The sequence below is a fragment of the Camelus bactrianus genome, chromosome 15, assembly GCF_048773025.1.
Source record: "Camelus bactrianus isolate YW-2024 breed Bactrian camel chromosome 15, ASM4877302v1, whole genome shotgun sequence".
NCBI classification, from domain to species: domain Eukaryota; kingdom Metazoa; phylum Chordata; class Mammalia; order Artiodactyla; family Camelidae; genus Camelus; species Camelus bactrianus.
This window is the reverse complement of record NC_133553.1, coordinates 66268847-66287581: the sequence shown is the minus strand read 5'-3', so window position 1 is coordinate 66287581 and position 18735 is coordinate 66268847. Positions and strand designations below refer to the sequence as shown.

At 55.0% G+C, this 18735-nt stretch overlaps 1 protein-coding gene across 1 annotated transcript; it reads right to left on the bottom strand.

Moving 5' to 3' along the window:
• Nucleotides 1–321: 321 nt before the first annotated feature.
• Nucleotides 322–18338, bottom strand: EMX1 (empty spiracles homeobox 1). Its single transcript, XM_074341309.1, has 3 exons — nucleotides 16646–18338; nucleotides 10391–10575; nucleotides 322–877 (listed from the first exon to the last, which is right to left on the bottom strand). Exons 1-3 carry the CDS (start codon nucleotides 17157–17159, stop codon nucleotides 710–712), a joined length of 867 nt encoding a protein of 288 aa, XP_074197410.1. The 5' UTR covers nucleotides 17160–18338; the 3' UTR covers nucleotides 322–709.
• Nucleotides 18339–18735: the final 397 nt, after the last annotated feature.

Here is an 18735-nt window from a genome sequence, read left to right as displayed (position 1 = left end):
ACAGTTGCTCTCTCCTCTCCTGACCCACCTGGGCCTGATTCCCACGGCTCATTAAGCCTGGAAAGGCTTGAACATTGCCACCCTCAAGACACAGGGTGGTCCTTCTCTATGTCCCACCTCAGTTTCTCTTGCTGTGGAGTTGGAGCTAGAGACAAGGGTCAACCACCAACAAAGGAGAAGGGTTAACGGATTGAGTCTCCAAGGTCCCACCCCAAGCTCCCAGGCCCTGAACACGCTTGTTCTGCCAGATCCCACTGGCCCTCAGAGTCAGAATCCACCACCCCAGGCTCACAGGCTCTGGGCTGGAGCTGGATGCCCGTGTTGTTAAGAGAGAGACTTTTATTATTCCCATAGGGAGACACAAGGGGATCACTAAGAACTACAGAGGGCGCCTGGAAAATAAATTAAAACAGGAACGCATCAAAACAAAAATGAGATAAGAGAAATGCAGAGTGGCTGGGAGGCTGCAGTGGCCGACAGCCTGCCCAGGCAGGCAGGCTCTCCAAGGAGAAGGTAGAGCCGTCCAGGGCCTCAGCCAGCCCATTCTTTGTCCCTCTGTCGGTGGTGCCCCAGGCTCCAAGCCCCCTGGAGCCGTGACTGAGGCCTCCACACAGCCCGGCCAAGGGGTGGCCAGAGTCCTGCTGGGCCCAGCGGGGAGCCTGGCAGCAGTGAGCAGCACTCTGCCCTCGCGGGTTCGTGGCTGCCCGCCCTAGTCATTGGAGGTGACGTCGATGTCCTCCCCGTTGGCCTGCTTCGTGGCGATGCGCCACCGGTTGATGTGGTGGGAGCCCTTCTTCTTCTGCTCCGACTCGGGCCCCTCCTCCTCCAGCTTCTGCCGCTTGTACTTTGTCCTCCGGTTCTGGAACCACACCTTCACCTGGGCCAGGGAGGGAGGGGCACAGGTGAGAAACACCCAGGAGGCCCCCAGAGCGGCCCTCAGGGCCTCAGCACTCAGGCTGAGCTGGGAGCCAGATGGGGAAACCGAGGCCAGGGTCCTCTCCTCTGGCCGGTGCCACCTGCCGGGTCTGGAGGCCTGCCCTTCCAGACGCAAAGGAGAGGGGGCCACGGGGAGGGCACAGCGGGCCAGAGAGGACTGTTTTCCTGTCCCTCTCAGCAGAGGAGGGGATCTTGCAGCTGCCGAGCAGCCTGGTTCCTGTAGCCACAGTAAAGGAAAGAGACTTGGGTCCCTACGGGTTTTAAGAGAAGAGATTGATAATTGCTTCTTCACAGAGTTGATGTGAACGTAAATGAGGGAACATACGAAAAGCCATCACAGCGGTCCTGATGGGCTCCCTGGTGGGCTCCCTGATGGCCGGGTGTTAGCAACACCCTCTGGGCCACCCTGTGCCCTTTGTGGCACAAAGAAACAGAGTGGACGTGACTCGATAACCAGGAGGCGGTGGCCACACCAAGAGCAGTGCCCAGGGCAGCCAGAGCACTCCTAGGGTCCTGGACCCCTCCGCTCCAGGCTCTAACATCTCAGGCCATCTAGGTCTGTTTCACCAGGGGGTGCTGTCTTAGTGACCTCAGGAGGAACTCCCCCACCCCACAACAGAGGCAGAGCTGGGTGAGTGGGGAGTCCTGGCCCCTTGTGTGCCAGCCCCTCAGAGGAGTCTGAAATCCACCAATGAGGCCTCACCCTCCTTAGACATAGGGGTGTCTGCAGCCCCACCCAGGGCAGTGTTCTGGCTTCCTGCCCCCGTAACACTGGCCCTGGCAGCCCATCCAGATGTGGAAACAGGTCACACAAGGAACAGTCAGGAGAAATCCCAGGGGACAGAAGTGAGCTCCTCTTTAAACACAGACAGCCCCCCACTTCTGTGACAGGCAGTGAGAGCCCTGACAAGGGTTGGGGTCAGAGACCAGACAACCATCCTTTGTGATTAGGAGGTGGGGGGGGCGGGGCAGGAAGGCAAGTGCAGGTCTACGACACTAAGCCCATCTCCTCCAGGAAGCCTCCCCAGATTTAGTCTCATCTCTGATCGTCCATCCCTTCTCCCAACTCCTTCAGCATTTGCTTAGTGTCCAGGACACAGACAGCCTTTAACATCTTTTCATGCAAAATCTGGGAGGATCATCCTGGTTCCCAATTAGTCTTAGGTCTTGACAAATGTGGAGAAAGCCTTGGTCTGTCAACTCCTCCTGACTACAGTCCTTTAATCAGCCTTGCAGAACCAGGCCAGACCAGATCAGCCGCAGAGTTAGCAGGAGGGGCCTGGGTGCTGCTACATTCCCTCCCCTCTCTGGACTTGAGACCCTCACCCATAGGTGAGATGTTTTCTGGGGCCCTTGCAGCGCCAGGGCACCTCCTAGGCTTTTGTTCCAGAGGGTCCCTGCGGGAGGTGATGCAGACGGGTTGGGTTACAAGGCATGGATGGTTTCCTGGAAATGATAGCACACTTAAAAAGCAAGTAGGTGCTGCCAACTGCAGCTGGAGTGATCGACCCGTGGTGCCCATGCAGGTGGGGAGTGGTAAGTCGTGTGTGGAAGGACAAGAGCACCCTGCTTTTGGCAGCAGCAGTGACTGCTGAGGGGAGATGCTTGATTCCTGGGTGGGGTTAAGGGCAATCCTCAGAAACACCACCCAGTTCTGCCCCTGCTCCCCGAGAATGGGTGAAAAGCTTAGGAATTAGCCATAAAGCCAGGCAGAGGCAGCCAAAGCAGGCCTGGCATCTGGGCCCTGGGAGCAGCTCCTGCCCAGGGTGGTCCACCCTCACGCTTCCCAGACACTCCCCTCGGTCCCCTCCATGGAGCCCACCCAACCCAGGGCTCCCCCTAGCTGCCCCTCCCCAGGGTTTCCATGGCACCACCTGCCCTGCCCCTTGATTTTAGAGCACTAGGAGGGGAGTGAGGGCAGCCAGTGCTCGGTGCTCCGCAGAGCAGTCAGCCAGGGACAGGAGGAGATGAAGTGGCTGGTATCGGTGGACGGAGTGGGGGAGGGCCTTCTTCCCTTCCTTCCAGGGCAGCATTCAAAACCACTGCCTGCACGTCCCACCTCAGGTAGATAGGGACGATGGTGGATGCTCTAGGCACAGGGCTTCTGGATTCCATGGCCACCTGTCCTCGGGCACAGGGCGGGCTGGGCCCTAGGTGGCTCTCGGCACACCCATTTGGCAGCCAGCCTGGCCCCTGCCCCCGGCCCTGGAGCCCACTGTGGCTGTGCCAGCCCGGAGGCGGGTGAGCTCGCCCAGCCTCCTGTGCAAGGCGTGTGTGTGTGTGACCCAGGCCTGGATGCAGGGCTGGGGCGGTGTTCCTGAGAGCCCCAAGGGCTAAGCGTGGCCAGCCTGGTCACAGGTGACTCGGGGCAGCCCTGCGCATCACCGGGGACAGAGGGCCCCTTTCTGCACCTTTTTTCTCCCACACACACTCTCAAGTCTCCTACCAGAAAGAAGACTCCCCTCTAGTGGGATGGACCCAGTTGGCTACCCTTACCCAGCATCACCAGCCCAAAGAAGGAACGCATCGGGGTGGAAATTCAGGCACAGGGTGTGTTTTCACACCAGGGGCAGCTTCTTGGCACACTCAAATGAAAAGTGATTCTGAATATTCTCCCCGTGAATACTACTAGGTCAAGAAGGCAGCTCTCTAGAAACAGGGATGAAAACTCTCCCCAGGCAGCCTGGCTATCTTCCTGAGAACAGCCTTGGGCTGAGTGTCCAGATGCTGTTTACAAAGACTGTAATGACAAGGGGATGCTTATGACTTAGTAATATCAGTGAAAACGGCAGGATGCACAGTTTGGGCACAGCGTGATCACAGCCATGGCAAAACAGAGCCGAGGCACGGGGAAAAAAAGACTAGAAGGAAGTGGACCCCAAGTGTGGGTGACTTCTCTTTTTTGTCTCCACTTTTCTGACTTTTCTTTAGTACATTATTGATAACAATTAATAGTAATTCTTTTATTTGGATAAAGAAAAGGAACTGGGCTCTGAGTGCAGTAAGAGACAAGAAGACACCCCATGAGCACTCTCATGCAGTCATGAGACTCTGGGGTCACCCCGGAGCCACTCCCCTAGAAGACAAGGACCTCGAAAGGAACCAGATTACACAGCATGGCTACCAGCTTGGGGTCGGGGGGCGGCCTCAGGAGGCTGCTTATTCTGCACCTGCCTTCCCCCAGCCCGGCACACCACTCACCTTTCTTCAAGCCCCCAGGGCACAACTGGGGCATTGGCTAGAGGAACCCCTCACCCATCTCTGAGCCCTTTGGGTTTGGGGAGTGGTTCCTTGTGGCCTCTGAAGTCCTCACCTCACTCAATGCCTCTTAGTTTTTCATATAAGGGAGATCCTGCCAAGAGCCTCCACTTTTGTCTGAGTTACACCACCTGGAATACTCTTACTTAGCCTTCAAAACCCTGCTCACATGTTCCTGGTCTGGATGTGCCCCATCACCCGTCTGTACTTAGTACTTTTCTCTTTCTTAGTAACAGTGACCCCAGCAATGCATTAATTTATTTGCTTAAAACTCTGCCTCCACATCAGTCTGTGGGAACCTGGAGAACCCAAGGGGTGTGTGAGCCGGCCTTGGAGCACCAGCGGGCATGTTCCAGGTATGTTCAGCCAGCAGAGCAGAAGTGAAGTGACCTAGCCCTATGCTCTAGACAAGAGGTGCTTGGGCCAACCTGGAAAATCAGAGAAAATCAATGGCAGAGGGGATGAGGTCTAATTGAAAAAGAAGTTTGGGAAGTGCTAACTGCTGGAGAGATGGAGTCCTCTTTTGGCTTAGCCTAGTGGACACTTCTACAAGAAGATCAATTCTTGATTCTCCATGCTGTGGATTAGATTGCCCTTTTCTAAGGGGAAAGCTTCAGAGGAAGATCCATTGTTGAGGGGACAAGGGTCAGCGTGAGTCAGGCAGGATAAAGAAGGTGAAATGGCTGTGGTTGAATGAATGAATGAATGAAAGCATTAATGCGTTAGCAGATTGATCACGGTGAGCATTAATGAATGAAGGCGTGCATGAGTGAATGGACAAATGAACTTACAGACAAGGGAACTATAGCTCCGGGCAATATTTCAGACTTTGCCTTCAGATGGACCAGGTCTGGATCCCTTCTTTTCCACCACTCCTCAACCTTAGCCCATCCCCAGTGGGCGTCTGTGGCTCCTGGCCCCTGCATACTTTCAGGTGGAAGCCTGTCCTCTCAAGGAGTTCAAATACCTCTTTCAAGGAGTTTTTGAGTCTTGTAACTGATACAAGAAGTTCCTCCTTATGTCTTATTGTTATCTCTTCTGTGTCCTCCTATTCTGTCACCCTCAGACACAGAGGAAGTCCTCAGACTAGGCAGAGGCTTGGAGACATCAACCAGACCACTCCTCAGCCTGCCTCCTCCCTGCCCTCTCCCCTGGGATCCATTTCCTAACATTTGATCATGTGAGCTGCTCCCACTCTCAAGGTCAAGCCCAATGCCATGCAAAGCTCTACCCTCACCCCACCAAACTGAGGTCACCTCTGACTCCCCATCAACCAGAGCCCGAACCCTTCCTAAGCCTTCTCATCTCCTCTCATATCACCCTGAATGCTTGCCCTCATTCTCAGGGAGACATCACAAGATTCGTCTGCCTCCTCAGGACCATGACCTCAGAGAAGCACTCCAGTCTCCCTTAACTCCTCTGCCCTCTCCTGCCTCCCACTGGACTCCTGGGGCTTCAGAGGTGCAAAAGTTCTTAAAGAAGAGCCAAGACTTAGAGAAGGAATGAGTCTGTCTCAGAACACACAGTGAGCTAGTAACAAAGGCCTCTTGACCTTTCCCTAAAATTCACGTCACTCAGATCTTTCCCTCTCGTCCAACCCCCAAGAGGCAGAGTATTCTGAGCAGAAAGTCTTCTTACCATGCCTCTGGGGGAAAAAAAATCCATAGGTAGGTGGCCACACACACCTGCCTCCTAAGACCTCCCCGCTTGCTCTCTAGCCCCAAGACAGTAACCAGACTTGACAGCTCCTGCTCCATCTTAACCTCAAACCCTCCCCTTCCTCCCCACCAGTCTAGAATCCTACACATTCCTCCAAGCCTTCTATGTCTGCGGCCTTCCAGGAGCCTTCCACCCACGCAACTCTCCCCTGACCCCCTGAGTCTACAGCTGTGACGTCAAGGGGACTCCAGTCACCCATCCCGTGCACACCCCACAAGTATACACATTTTGCATTTAGGCCCCAGCACTGAATGAGGGCTCTCCAAAGCCAAGAACCACATTTCTGCACCCTTTTCCCTCACAGCTCAGCTAAATTCAGCCAGGGTAGGTCAAGAAACACCTCCTGAACTATTCAGAGCAGAAGGAGCATCTGGAAACACTAACCAATGGGTCAGCCTAGAGCAATAAAATGCTTTTTCTCACTCCGCCTAAAATTAACATGCCCTCCCCCCACGTACACAGAAGCACACAGATGCACACCAGGCTATGTGCATAGATCATAGCACCTGACCTTTGGGCAGCGATCACACTAAGCCCACATGTGCCCCACATTGTGGGCGCACACACATGCTACTCACACCCATTACACACACACATTCACTCGCGCTTGAGGTTCTGATCTGACCCAGGCCAGAGTCTGCCCCACCAGCCACCAAGACTAAAGTTTAGGTGGGCTTCACCGTGGTCAGACCCCCGGGCTGTGCCACAGCAGTGATGAGCAAATAATTAGAGCCAGAAGGGAGAACTAGCCCTTGCCCAGGGCCCCTCTCTCCACCACCTGGATTAACCCATGGCCATCCCAGCACAAACAGCCCGCTCCTAACCAAACTAAAGCCCCACCTGCAACAGAGACGCTTAGGATTCCCATCTCCCAACACCCCAAGCTAGAGCTTTGGGCATACAGACACCCCTGAACTCTGGATTAAGGCCCACACACTGATCTGCCTAAGCCTTCCAGAAGTTTCCCCCATGAATTGGTAAATAAAACTCGATCATCTAGATCAACAGTCAGCTATGAAAGTGTAAGGGAAAGACAGAAGGAGAGGGACAGGGAGGGAGCAGTGACGGCAGAGAGCAAAGGAAATAACTGATAAAGTTAACATATGGATAAGTGTACAACCATGAGAAATTGGCCCATTCATTCAACATGTTTATGGAGCATCTGCTCCTTGCTGGTCACTGAGCTGGGCCCTGGGGCACAGTGAGTAGGAAGGCTCAGCCTCTGCCTCCCAGAGCCGAGATGCTCAGACCCATTATTCATCAGAATCGCCTACAGAGATGCTTTTAAAACTTTCCTGGGTCCCACCCTGGAACTCCTAAGAGAATCTCCTCAGCAGGGCCCAGGAATCTGCATGTTAAGATATCTTTGAGAGACAGATGCAACCGGTGCACAGATTGACATTGGGACATGGCGGATTATTAAACAACAGCAAAGTCCTATATGTATTATGATATATGGGAAGTATGCCGTGACTTCTGAGAGCCTGGAGGAGGGATTATAAACAGAAATACAGAGAAGTAGAAAACAGATGAGCTGGAAGCTCAGGGCTGAAAAGGACCCTGGAGTTCGTTTCATTCAATCTTACAGATACAGCAACTGAGGCTCAGAAGACAAAGCCAGGGCCGGTGAGATAACCATTAGCAGACATTGCATATACTATCTGCCAGCTGCAGAGATGGAAGTTTGAGAGGGATAGTGGATACACAGAAGATAAAACAGAGTAGATCATAAAGAGATAATCAACAGTTTGGTAAATAGGAGTTATTGTTGGGAAGAAGAAGAGAATAGAAAATAAGAAATATAAATTAACCAGCTTTGGGGAGGCAGTTTAATGAGAGCAAACAGAAGTACATGGCTAGATATAAAGTAGCGACTGTGAGGGACAGATTAGAGAGCTCTGAGAGACAAATATACATATTGACAGTAGAAATAGATGGCAGTGGGCTGGTGAGAGTGACTGATGCTTGACAAAGAGCTGGTAGCTAGAAATGACAGGTAAGCTTGCCCGGCAAATACTGAGGGATAGATAACTAGTTAATTACACAGCCTAGATCCAAATGATAGTTATGAGAGGGACAGAAGGACAGCTCTCTTGATGAAGAAGACTGAACTAAGAGTCAGGAAGCCCAGGTTTGGGTCTTATTATAACACTAACTTGACATATTACTTTAAACAAAGGGAAGGGAAGCATTGGGGATGAGAATTAATATTACCTGCCTTTAATCCTTAAACAACCTATTTTCTGGATGATGAAACCAGAACTCAGGGTTGCTGAGTAACTGGCCCAAGGTCACACAGTCAGTTAGCAGGGAGGTAGATACTGGAATCCCACCTACCTGCCTGGGGAGCTCTGCCCAGTTCATGTCTCCATCTCAGAGGCCTCACCTGGAAACACAGGCCACCACAAGGAAGTATCTCAGGCTCAAACCTCCCATAGCTTTATTATTATTATTATTATTACTACTACTACTACTATTATTATTATTATTATTACTTATTTCATATGCTTAAACCAGCTCATTTATAGATGGAACAAGATTAGCCACGAGTTTTGATAGTTAGTGAAGCTGGATATTTCCTGCCTGGTTTTGTTTTAAATATATGTTTAAGCATCTTATAATTAAAAACAAAAAAAATCGTTAGGTTTACTAACTGGCATTGTTAGGAGCAAATATTGACAGGCAACCAGGTTCAGTTGAAAGAAAATCTATTCAAAATGCTCTTACAGAGCTAAAAAACTGAAAGTTTAAAAACAATGACATTATTTCAACAAGTGTTCATCTGTGGGCGGTGGGCTTATAAACTGTTTTGTTTTCTTACACTTCTGCAATTTAAATTTAATAACTATTACTTTTTAAATGAAGTTAACTATAAACATCATTCTTAAATTGACACCCTGTTTTAAACAACAGTTGTAAAATACTGTTCACCAAGAAGGGAATGGGGGTATTATTTTTATTAACTTGGTTTTTTAAAAACGTATCTTTTTTTAAAATGTTTTAAAAATTAATTCCGTTGTTTTGTAAGCTTTACTCTGCAGTTCGAATAGCCCAGCTAGCAAGTCTGAAACAGCGTGGGTCCTGTGACAGACAGGGGAGCAATGCGCTGATGAAACAGGGCATCTTATAGATAGGACAATAGATACCGAAATGCGCAGGGAGCAGGAAAGAGTGAGGTCGGGCCGCAGGGAGCTGGAGATGCAGTTTGGGTTTGGACTTCCCCACTAAACCTTCCATGTAGCCTCGCTGCTCCCCAGGAGATCCCAGGCTGCGCACACACATACTCCCGCCAACAGCCTGACGCCTTCCTACAGTCCGGGACTAGGGTGGAGGATGGTGGTATAGGTGGGGGCGAAGCGAGCAGAAAGCGGTGCAGAAAATGAAATGCCGGCGGGCTCGAGCTGCTAGGCCAAGTAAGCTGAACTCTCTCCTTGCAGATCTGGGAACTGACGGGGACAGAAGGGAGTTAAGGTCTTCCGAAGCCCATCTAGATACTGAAATCCGCCTCCAGTCCAGCACGCTGGGCTCCCGGCCGACCAAGAGCTTCCAGACAGCATTTATTCATTGTAAAGTCTTTACTTACAGTAAACCCAAATCTGCCTCCCTATAATTCCCATTTAGTTCTTAAATTTTTTCTTAATTATGAAACATACTACGCGGTACTTGTAATATCACCCAGTTCAAACCCCTTCAACGCCGCTGCAGTTTACTCCCTCCCCGACTCAACAACACTTCAAGTGGCTGAAAACAGGCCCTGAGTACCAGAATCGCCTTTTCCACCACTACCAGGCCCCCCCAGATGTCCGCGCACGCACACACCGCGGTTTCAAAGCCCCGGCAGCCGGCCCGGAAAGAGATCAGAGCCCCGCTCGGACCCCCAGCAGGACTGCCCGCTCCCTGGCTAAGCCCTCTGCTTCAGATGTTTATAGCCCGAGGACACGTGGGCTCTCTCAGCACAGCCGCTGGTGGGCGGCCGAGGCCTGCGCCCGCTTTGCCCTGCACGGCAGCGAAGCCAGAGTGGGACAGGCCTGGGCACCCCCGCACACCCCTAAGCGCCCCCAGAACAGCGGCGGGAGAAGGGCTGCAGGAGCCGCGGGCCTGAGACAGCTCCAGAGGGCCCTGGGGGGCCCGGAGTGGCCGTGGGGTGGGCGCCCCGCGCTCGGCGGGTTCCCCAGGCCGCCCGCCGCCTCCTGGTAACCGGCAGCTCCTATGGGCTGTGGGAGCGGGGTCGGAATAAGGTTTGATCCCAACCTCCTAGGAGGTTCTTAGCGTTTCATAAAAGTCCTGTGGCCTCCTGGAGGCTGAAGGCAGTCGGAGGGAAGGGGTTCTAAAGACAGGCTTGGCGGGGGCGCCGCAGGGTCGGCGGGAGAAGCAGTGGGAGGCTGGGGGCGAGGCTGGCCGGTCCCTCACCCGCCCGCCCCACCTCCACCTGCCTCCCCCCACCGCCACCCCGGGCGGAGCGCGGACTATTTATTACCTGCGTCTCGGAAAGGCTGAGGCTGCCGGCCAGCTGCTTCCGCTCGGCGCCCACCACGTAGTGGTTCTTCTCGAAGGCACGCTCCAGTCGCAGCAGCTGCGAGGGCGAGAAGGCCGTGCGGATCCGCTTGGGCTTGCGCGCGAAGGGGCCGTGCAGAAGCAGCCCGTCCTGGGGCACGTCGCTCGCTGCGGCCGCGCCGCCGACGGCAACACACGCAGATACAGACAGAGAGAAGCGCGCGGTGAGCCGCCCGCGGGAGCCGGCCAGGCTCGGGCCTGGCGCCGCGCTCGCACGCGCCCCCGGAGCGATCGGCTGCCCTCTCCAATCCTCGACACCCAACCCCCATCCCAAATTCTCCCCTTTCCCTTTTGCCGCCCCTTCCTTCAGTCCACTCTCCTCCCCAACACCTCCCCGCTGAGAGCTCCCAGGTCGAGGCCCGGGGAATCACAGCGCTGGGGATCACTGTTGGGCCAGAAGCTGGGCCCAGGCCTGGTGAGGCGCCGACCGGCCCAAATCCACAGTGTCTGGAGCAACGGAAGAGGCCAAGGAGTGGGGAGCTATCTTTGTCCACTTGCCCCATCAATTCTCCTTCAGAGTGGACCAAGAGTAGAGACGAGGCTGGGTGTCAGGAAGGTGGTAAGGGGAACAGCCAGGCTGTTAGGCATCCCAATACCAAACACAGATCCAGGAACTAGAGGCTACCCAAGGAACTCACCCCTCACTCCTGCTTGAGCCAGCCTTGCAGCTAGATGCTCAGGCTACTAGGTGGTGGAAAATTCCTGCCAACAAGCCCCGGCTCTACCTTGCAAGTGGTAAAAATAGGCCAGGGAGTAAGTCAACATCCAGGCAGCACCTGGAGGTCTAAAGTCAGGTTTCTTCTTCCCTTTTCCCCACCTCTCTTCCCACAGACCTTCAGGTAAACTCTCCCCACAGGAGACTTACTGCTCTCTCGTGGGAAAAGGCCTTGCTTCATCCCTGAGTAGTCCCACATTGAAGAAATATGTGTGTAAATATCTAGATGTCATCTTTCTGTCTAATATATATAGATATAGGTATATTGGTTTCTGCATGGGCGTGTGTGAATATATGCTCCAGCCTCCCTACTGGCTTTTTCTTCTATTTACCATACAGGATTTCGAAAGAGTGTAACTATCCCTGGCAAATGTTGGCCATCATGGGGACTGAGCTCCTACATGCCAGAAGAGGGGCTGACAGGAGCTGGCTGAGGCTGGTGTGGTAGGGTCAGGAACCACAAGAGCCAAAACAAGCTTCCACCCACAGCCTCAGTCTCCATGACCCATCTCCCTCCTTAGACTCTCACACAACCTCTGGCTTGGTTGCACATGCTAACAGACTGGAAACAGGCTCTGACACCACCCATGGCTTCTCATACAGCGGCACATAACAGTACCCCTGACCCACCACCAATGCAGAGAGCTAGATGAAATGTTTTGACAGAGTTAGCTGCTGAGATTGACTGATCCAATTAATTTCTTCAGAAATGGCCACTGGTTTGACTCAATTTGAATTGTTGTTTTGTTCTTAAGACAATTGTTTGGATAATTTGGTTGAGATCTCCCATCTCTGGAAATATCTCTGCCAGTGAAGCAAGGGCACATAACTGAGCTGCTGTTGCTAAAACTCTCCAGGTAACTGTTCATGTCCCTCTGCTGGTGGAAACTGCCTGACATTACTTTCTCCAAGCCCATGGGCTTTGGACATGCAGGCAAACTCTATTGCTGGGGTTTTCTGTGAAACAGCATAAAATTTGCCTAGGAATGAGAGGCTAGCACCTGGGAGGAGACAGAGCCTCCCGACAGGGTGAAGTCACTAACTTCCAGTCACCTTACCTGTTTCAAGTGGCTGAATCTGTGCTGCCACGAAAGGGGGTGAAATCACATTACAGGAAGATAGAGAGGGGACACCCTGCCCATTGAGCCCTTCAAGGTGGGGGCAGACCCAGGGCTCTGAGGGTTGACAGAAGGAAGAGAGGTTTAGCTTGTGATGGTGGAAGAGACAGATGATCAGGGGAGGTGGTCTGACAGAGAGGGGTTAGAGAGAAAGGAGGATGATCCAGGTAGGAATAAGGATTAAAGCTGCAAGTGGGGGCCAGAGTGATCAGCCAGAGAAAAGTGGGAGAGGTGGGTGAGAAGCAAACACTTCTTGTTGACATTAAAATAAATTGTTTCAAAAAAATCAGTGTTCCAAGCTCAAGTCAAATACCAACAGTGGTTTCCTCTGGACAAATGACCAGGAGAGGGAGAGAGAAAGCTCAGCACACCTCCATGATCCCAAGGTTCAGCCTCAGCAGGTTGACTGTGGCTGGTCAGAAGTGAGGTGGCAGCATGGAGAGACCCCACAGTTGTGAGTGAACGGGATGCAAGGTGTGAAGGGCAGTGTGAGGCTGAGAAAGCATCACTGCAACCTCAGTGTGTGTGATTTGCCGGCTGTTTTGTAATTCCCTGGTGTGTGTTGATCACCTGTTTGGTAGAGTTCTCTGTGTTTGTCTTTATCCAAAGTGGAGGATGAAAGCAACAAGCTTCTCTGTCCTGATATTCATGTGCCTCTTTGCCCAAAGTCCGGCTATTTTAGGGGAAAGTTCGGTTACTTGCAATCTCTCTCAATTGGGGACAGAATGGCCCTAGTTCACTGTAATATTCTGTCAGGACAGATAGCATGTGTCCCGCAGTCTGTGTGTGCTTGTACAGAAACATAGGGGCCCTTCTGACCCAACCAAGAAGAAGCAGAGGCCAGGAAAATTATTCAAGATGCTGATAAGTGATGACAGATTTGATTTCAAAAGAAGCAGGGCTTTTCCTTGTAAGGAAAAGTTTGTTTAGTACAAAACTAACCATCCCAAGAAACTGATCAATAGCTACATGTTTCTATGAGGAGCAGGATGCTGCCAGGTGCCTATGTGCTTGCGCCCCTCTCATTCTGACCTATCAGAAGGAGGCCTCAACCATCCCTACCAAGGCTTCAGTTTCCCTTAACTGGACAAGCGCAGAACAAGCTTGGGACTGGGGTGCGATGTGGCCTGTTGTGATGCAGTAATTCTGGGCTGTGAGAGTGGGCTGTCAGTTTCAGACAAGGAGGGGTGGAAAAGTGGAAAGGGGCTGGCTTGGCCTTCCCTGAAGCTAGTTCACTGAACCCCACTCCTCCGCATTTTCCTCCAGCCTCCCTCTGAGGGCCCCTTTAAGGCAATGGCTGGGAACTAGCAATAGAGGTTCCCAGGACTGAGGCGTCAGGAGGTGGGAGCCAGCGATTCGGTGGCCCAGGGCTCAGGCTGCAGTCCCTCCTGGAGAGGCCGTGTCAGGCTGGGGACTCTAGGCCGGATGGTGGGGCGGAGGGGCCTGGGGCTAAGAGAGGGAGAGGCCCGCCCGGCAGCAGAGATAACCTCTTTCCCCCGCCTCCCGCCGGAACAAAGGCGCCCTTTGAAGCACCGGCCCATTACCACCACCAGTCCCACAGGGCTGCGTCTCCCGCGGCCCCCTCCCGACCCTGCTCCCCGGCCTGGAAAGTTCCTGCTGTCCGGGGAAATAGCATCCAAGTGTAGCTAACTCCGGTGCCCGCCAACTCCTCCCCTTCTGGCCTCGAAAGCTGCCCCCGACTTCGGGGTCCCTCCGCGTGGTCCCGAGCATCCCGCGCTGGCTTTTCCTCTTCCATCGCCTTGCTCAGCGGAGAAGCCGCTTCCCTGCGCGCCGGCACCGCGCTGCTGGAGAGCGCTGCGCACAGAGCGCAGACGTGTTCCTTTTCGTTCGTGTAGGGTTTCGCTTCTTGCATTAAAACGGGGCTGAAATGAGCATCGCAGAGACCCGGTTCTCTAGAAAACGCGGCGCCGGAGGGCCTGAAATGGCTTGGCTCGCAGGCCCGAGGGGCCCGCGGGACCTCAAGACGCAAGGGCGCCCGGGCTGCAGGGGTCTGCCCGGAAGATGACCAGCCCCGAAGCCAAAACGTCTCAAAGTTCAAAAAATCCTTCAGTGCCCAACGGATTTCCGTGTTCAAAAATGCGGCCACATTTGGCTCCATCTCCGCGTCCAGACACAGTTCTTGAGAGAAAAATGCAACCGTTTTTGCAACTCGACAACGAGCCCGCCGGGACTGATGGCTCAGGGAGCCGCGGCAATTTCCGAGAGGTTTTTGCGAAGGCTTTATCCGGCCTCGTCTGACTGGGGATGCTCAGAGCCAGAGCTGGATCTCACGCGAGGCGCCCCCGACACTTGGAGGCCCGGCCCTCGCGCCCCAAGCTCGCGCCGGCAAGGCCAGAAGCGGGAAAGGTGGCGCGGAGGGCGTGGGGGTGCGGGGTCCAAAGCCGAGGGCGTCCCCAGGGAGGCCATCTCAGCATAAGCAGAGAGCACAGGGGTCAGGACCGGCTCTGACCTGAGCCCCTGTCCCTCTACCAGCCTCCTAACGCCGGTGCCTCAGCTGCCTTGGGCCCGAAGGTTCACAAACAGCCGCAACTCAAACTGGCGCACGGTCACCAGGTCTAAAGACCCAGGCCAGGGACCCAGCCCATGGAGCACTGAGGTGGTTTGCTCATTTTAAAATAAAACTTTATTCTATCAGTAAACATTGATTTTAATTGACAGGTTTCTTGTCCGTAGTGGCCAACAACATACGCATTTTTTCCTCCGGATAATTTGGGCACATCTTTGAAATCCCCAGGGCAGACAAGTCTGCCCACAAAAATTCTTGCTCAAGCAATTACATTTTCTTCTTTTGTGGGATCTGCTGGGTGAGTATCTACTGGGCAGATGAGACTGAGAAAATTGTCTGACAAATCAGGACCCGGGAAAGCAGCTTTCCGTGAAACAGTTAAGCAGCTATACCCAAAGCTTCAAGAGATCATTTTTCTTCTCTTACGTTGATAATTGTACCAGACATTCAGTTAATTTTCACAGTGTAGACTTGGTTTATCGTCAGGTTAGCCCCAGGAGCAGGAGGTCTAGCCCTGTGCTTTTCGTTTGTTTCGCTGAAAGCCGGGTTACCTAGCCCTGAGTCATGGAGCCTCATGAGGCTAACTCTCGTCTACACTAGCAAAATAAAACCGGAAGCTAAAACAATTACTGCACAAATTAAATCAGAAGGAGGAGGAGGGGAGGGAGGAGGAGGAGGAGGAGGAGGAGGAGGAGAAGAAGAAGAAGAAGAAGAAGAAGAAGAAGAAGAAGAAGAAGAAGAAGAAGAAGAAGAAGAAGAAGAAGAAGAAGAAGAAGAAGAAGAAGAAGAAGAAGAAGAAGAAGAAGAAGAAGAAGAAGAGGAGGAGGAGGAGGAGGAGGAAGAGGAAGAGGAAGAAGGAGAAATAGGAAGAGGAGGAGGAGAAAAGAAGGAAGGAAGAAAAAAAAGAAGAAAAACTCCAACAAATTCAAGGAAGAAAAAGAACTCCAACTAATGCAACTCTTTCCTTCGGGAAAGAACGTGAGAGAGAGGGGGAGAGGAAGAGACAGAAACAGAGAGACTGACCAGTGGGGTATCTTCTTTGGCAAACCCATTGCCCAGTGCAGACTAGAAGGCTAGACTGCCTACGACCTTCAAAGCCCTCTGCCCCCGCCCCCTGCCTGGGAGGACTGCCGTCAGTCCCCGAGTAGCCGGGTGGGTTCCCCAAGTCGGCGAGCGGCGGAGGAAGCCGATTTGCTACTGCAAATCTTCCCCACCCTGGGTCCGACAGGCACGTGTGACTTGGCGAAGTCGGGTCGAGATTGCTGAGAAACATCCCAAGACAGCGGAGCACTCAACATTGAACATTAACTCTCTAGTTTGCCCTCCCCTCTGCCCCTTCTTCCTACAGACCCGGGGCACGCAGGTGGACTTTCCCCTGCCTTCCCGCGCCAGCGATGACGGATCCCTGGGAGTTGGTAGTGGAAGTGCGAGAGAAGTATGGTCCCGGGTCCAGCCGGGTCCGCGGGAGGGCGGCGGGCGCTGAGCTCTGGTGTGGGAATGGCTCAGCCAGAAGAGATTAATGCAGGCCTCGGGGAAGACCAGGAGAAGCTCCGAGGATGTGCCCGGGCTTGACGTCCGACAGGCATAGTTCTTGGGAAAGCCTGGAGGTCCCAACCTGGTTCTCTGGGAGGAAACCCAACGCGGTAAAAGCGCGGATGGATCTGGCGCGGCTCTTCCCTGCCTAGGATCGGCCTCTGTGGACCCGCAGCCTTCTCAGCAACAACTTCTGAACAGCCCCGCACGCCCCCGAGCCTCCCCCGCGCCACTGCAGCTCCGGCGCCGGCCGGCCGCCGAAGCGGGCACAGCGTGGGCACTCACCCTGGAAGCGGTGGCCGAAGAAGCGGTTCCGCAGGACCCAGGGGTAGAAGTGCAGAGGGTCCCGATGCTGGGCGCCGAAGAAGGAGTGCGGGGGCTGCAGCGGGGAGGCGCCCAGCTGGTGCGCCGGGTGCACGGTCAGCGCGGGATGGTTCATGGCCTCGGGGAACACGAGCTCGGGCCCTCCGTAGAGCGAGCGGCCGGCGCCCGCGGTGGCTGGGAAGCCGCTCACGAAGGCCGCTTCGGCCGCGCCGGGGTGAGGATAATTGAGCGCCGTGGGCCGGAGCGGCTCCTCCGAAGCTGCCGCCGCCAGGGGATGGGAGCCCGCGCCCCCGCCGCCAGTGCCCCCGCCGGTACCGCCGTCCTTGGCCACCAAAGACTCGATGGTAAAGCCGCGCTTGGCTGTGGGCTGGAACATGGTCGCGGCCGCCAGAGCCGAGCCAGGCAGCCGGGCTCTGGGGAGCGCTCCGCGTCCTGGCTCCGCGGCCGTGCGGGGTGTGCACCCAGCCAGGCACATGCACACACACCAGCACCCCTCACCTCCCCCGCCCGCCCGCCCGCGCTCAGCCCCTGCGGACGAGCCAGGCGCGGAGCGGCGAGGGGCGTGCGAGCCAGAGAACGCGGAGTCGGGCCACCGCGCGCAGCTAGGCGCGCTGGCCTCTGCGGCCGAGCGGGCAGCTCCGGCGCCGGTACTGGCGCGGGCTCCGCGCGATGCTGCGAGCTGCCTCTACGGCCTGGAGGCTGAGCCCGGTCCCCTCCCTCCCGAGTCCAGCCAGGACCGACCCCCACCCCCGGTCCTCCCAGCACTGTCCAGCCCGGCCTCGTCCACCGCGCTGCGAAGCGAGAGTTAGCGGGCACCTGCCCCGCGCTCGCCCATTGGCCGCCGCTCACCTGCCCCAAGGTGGGGGGCGGGGCGGGGCGGGGCGAGGGACGGCGGGTGGGGAAACGAGCCAGCAGTCGGAGGCAAAAGCCGGACTGGAGCTTGTGCGAGGCGCTCTAGGCCTCCTTCCCATCTCACGTCTTCTCGCGTCTCGGCTCTTCAGCTGAGTCTGGCGGCCGCCGCAACCGTCTCAACACACGCGTGAGCCGAAGGAGGCGTACGAGGGGCCTGGGGCTTGGGGGAAACTCCAACCCCACTTTTCAGTGTGTAAATCAGTTGAACCCTCTCCAATTCGTCTCGGGATGTCATTTCAGTTTTCAGATAACTGGGATCCGAGTGGAAAGTAGGTGTTTGGGGGGTGCAACAAATAGGTTCTCCCGAGAACCAGTTCTCTACTCCCCTGGCCTCGAAGACCCTCTCGATCACCCACCACCGGTCACCTGGGTCACGGCCTGAAGCCTCGGCCTTGTTCCTGAGGTTTCGCTTTTTGTGGGTGTTATTGTGGACAGCTCCGGAAAGGGACGCTCAATTCTTTTCACAAGGGGGCCAGGCCGCGGACAGTGCGAGAGGAGCTATCGGAGCAATCACCCTGCAGTCCTCAAGCTGCAGTTCGCAGGGCTCGGAAGCAGCTCCTTGGCCCAGTCAGGGGCACCGCAGCCGGCTCGCACCAGGACGGCTGGCCTCGGCTCAGGAAGATCTGCTTTCCTCGGCTTCCGTCTTCTCTGGTCGTGGGGCAGGTGGGTCAGACCAGGCCAAGGCCTTGGGGACACTGTCTTGAATTGGAGGTGGCCGAGCAGCCTAAGCCCATCCCCAAAAATACACACCGGCCGTCCTGGGAACGTAGCTGCGGCCTCGCCTACCCCGACCACCTTCCACTCGCACCGCCCGCAGAGCAGCGGCCGACTCCGCTCCAGCCAGTTTCCATTTCGTGCACCAATTCCCTGGGGGTGAGAGGGCAGTTGGGAAGGAGAACCAACACTCTGCAAACTTTTTCACCCGGGCTTCCAGGTCGCAGGAAAACACCGCATTCAGGCCTAGGAGGGCGCTAGGCGGTGGTGGGGAGGTCGGGACACGGACCTTGCCAGTGCACTGAGAGAAGGGGACCGCAGGGCGTTCCGCTCCCTCGGCGCTGTCGGGGTCAGTCAGAGCGGCCTGGCCGCGCGCGGGTGCGTGGATCCGGGCTGGGCCTCCCGTCGCCCCGAGACCAGGGGGT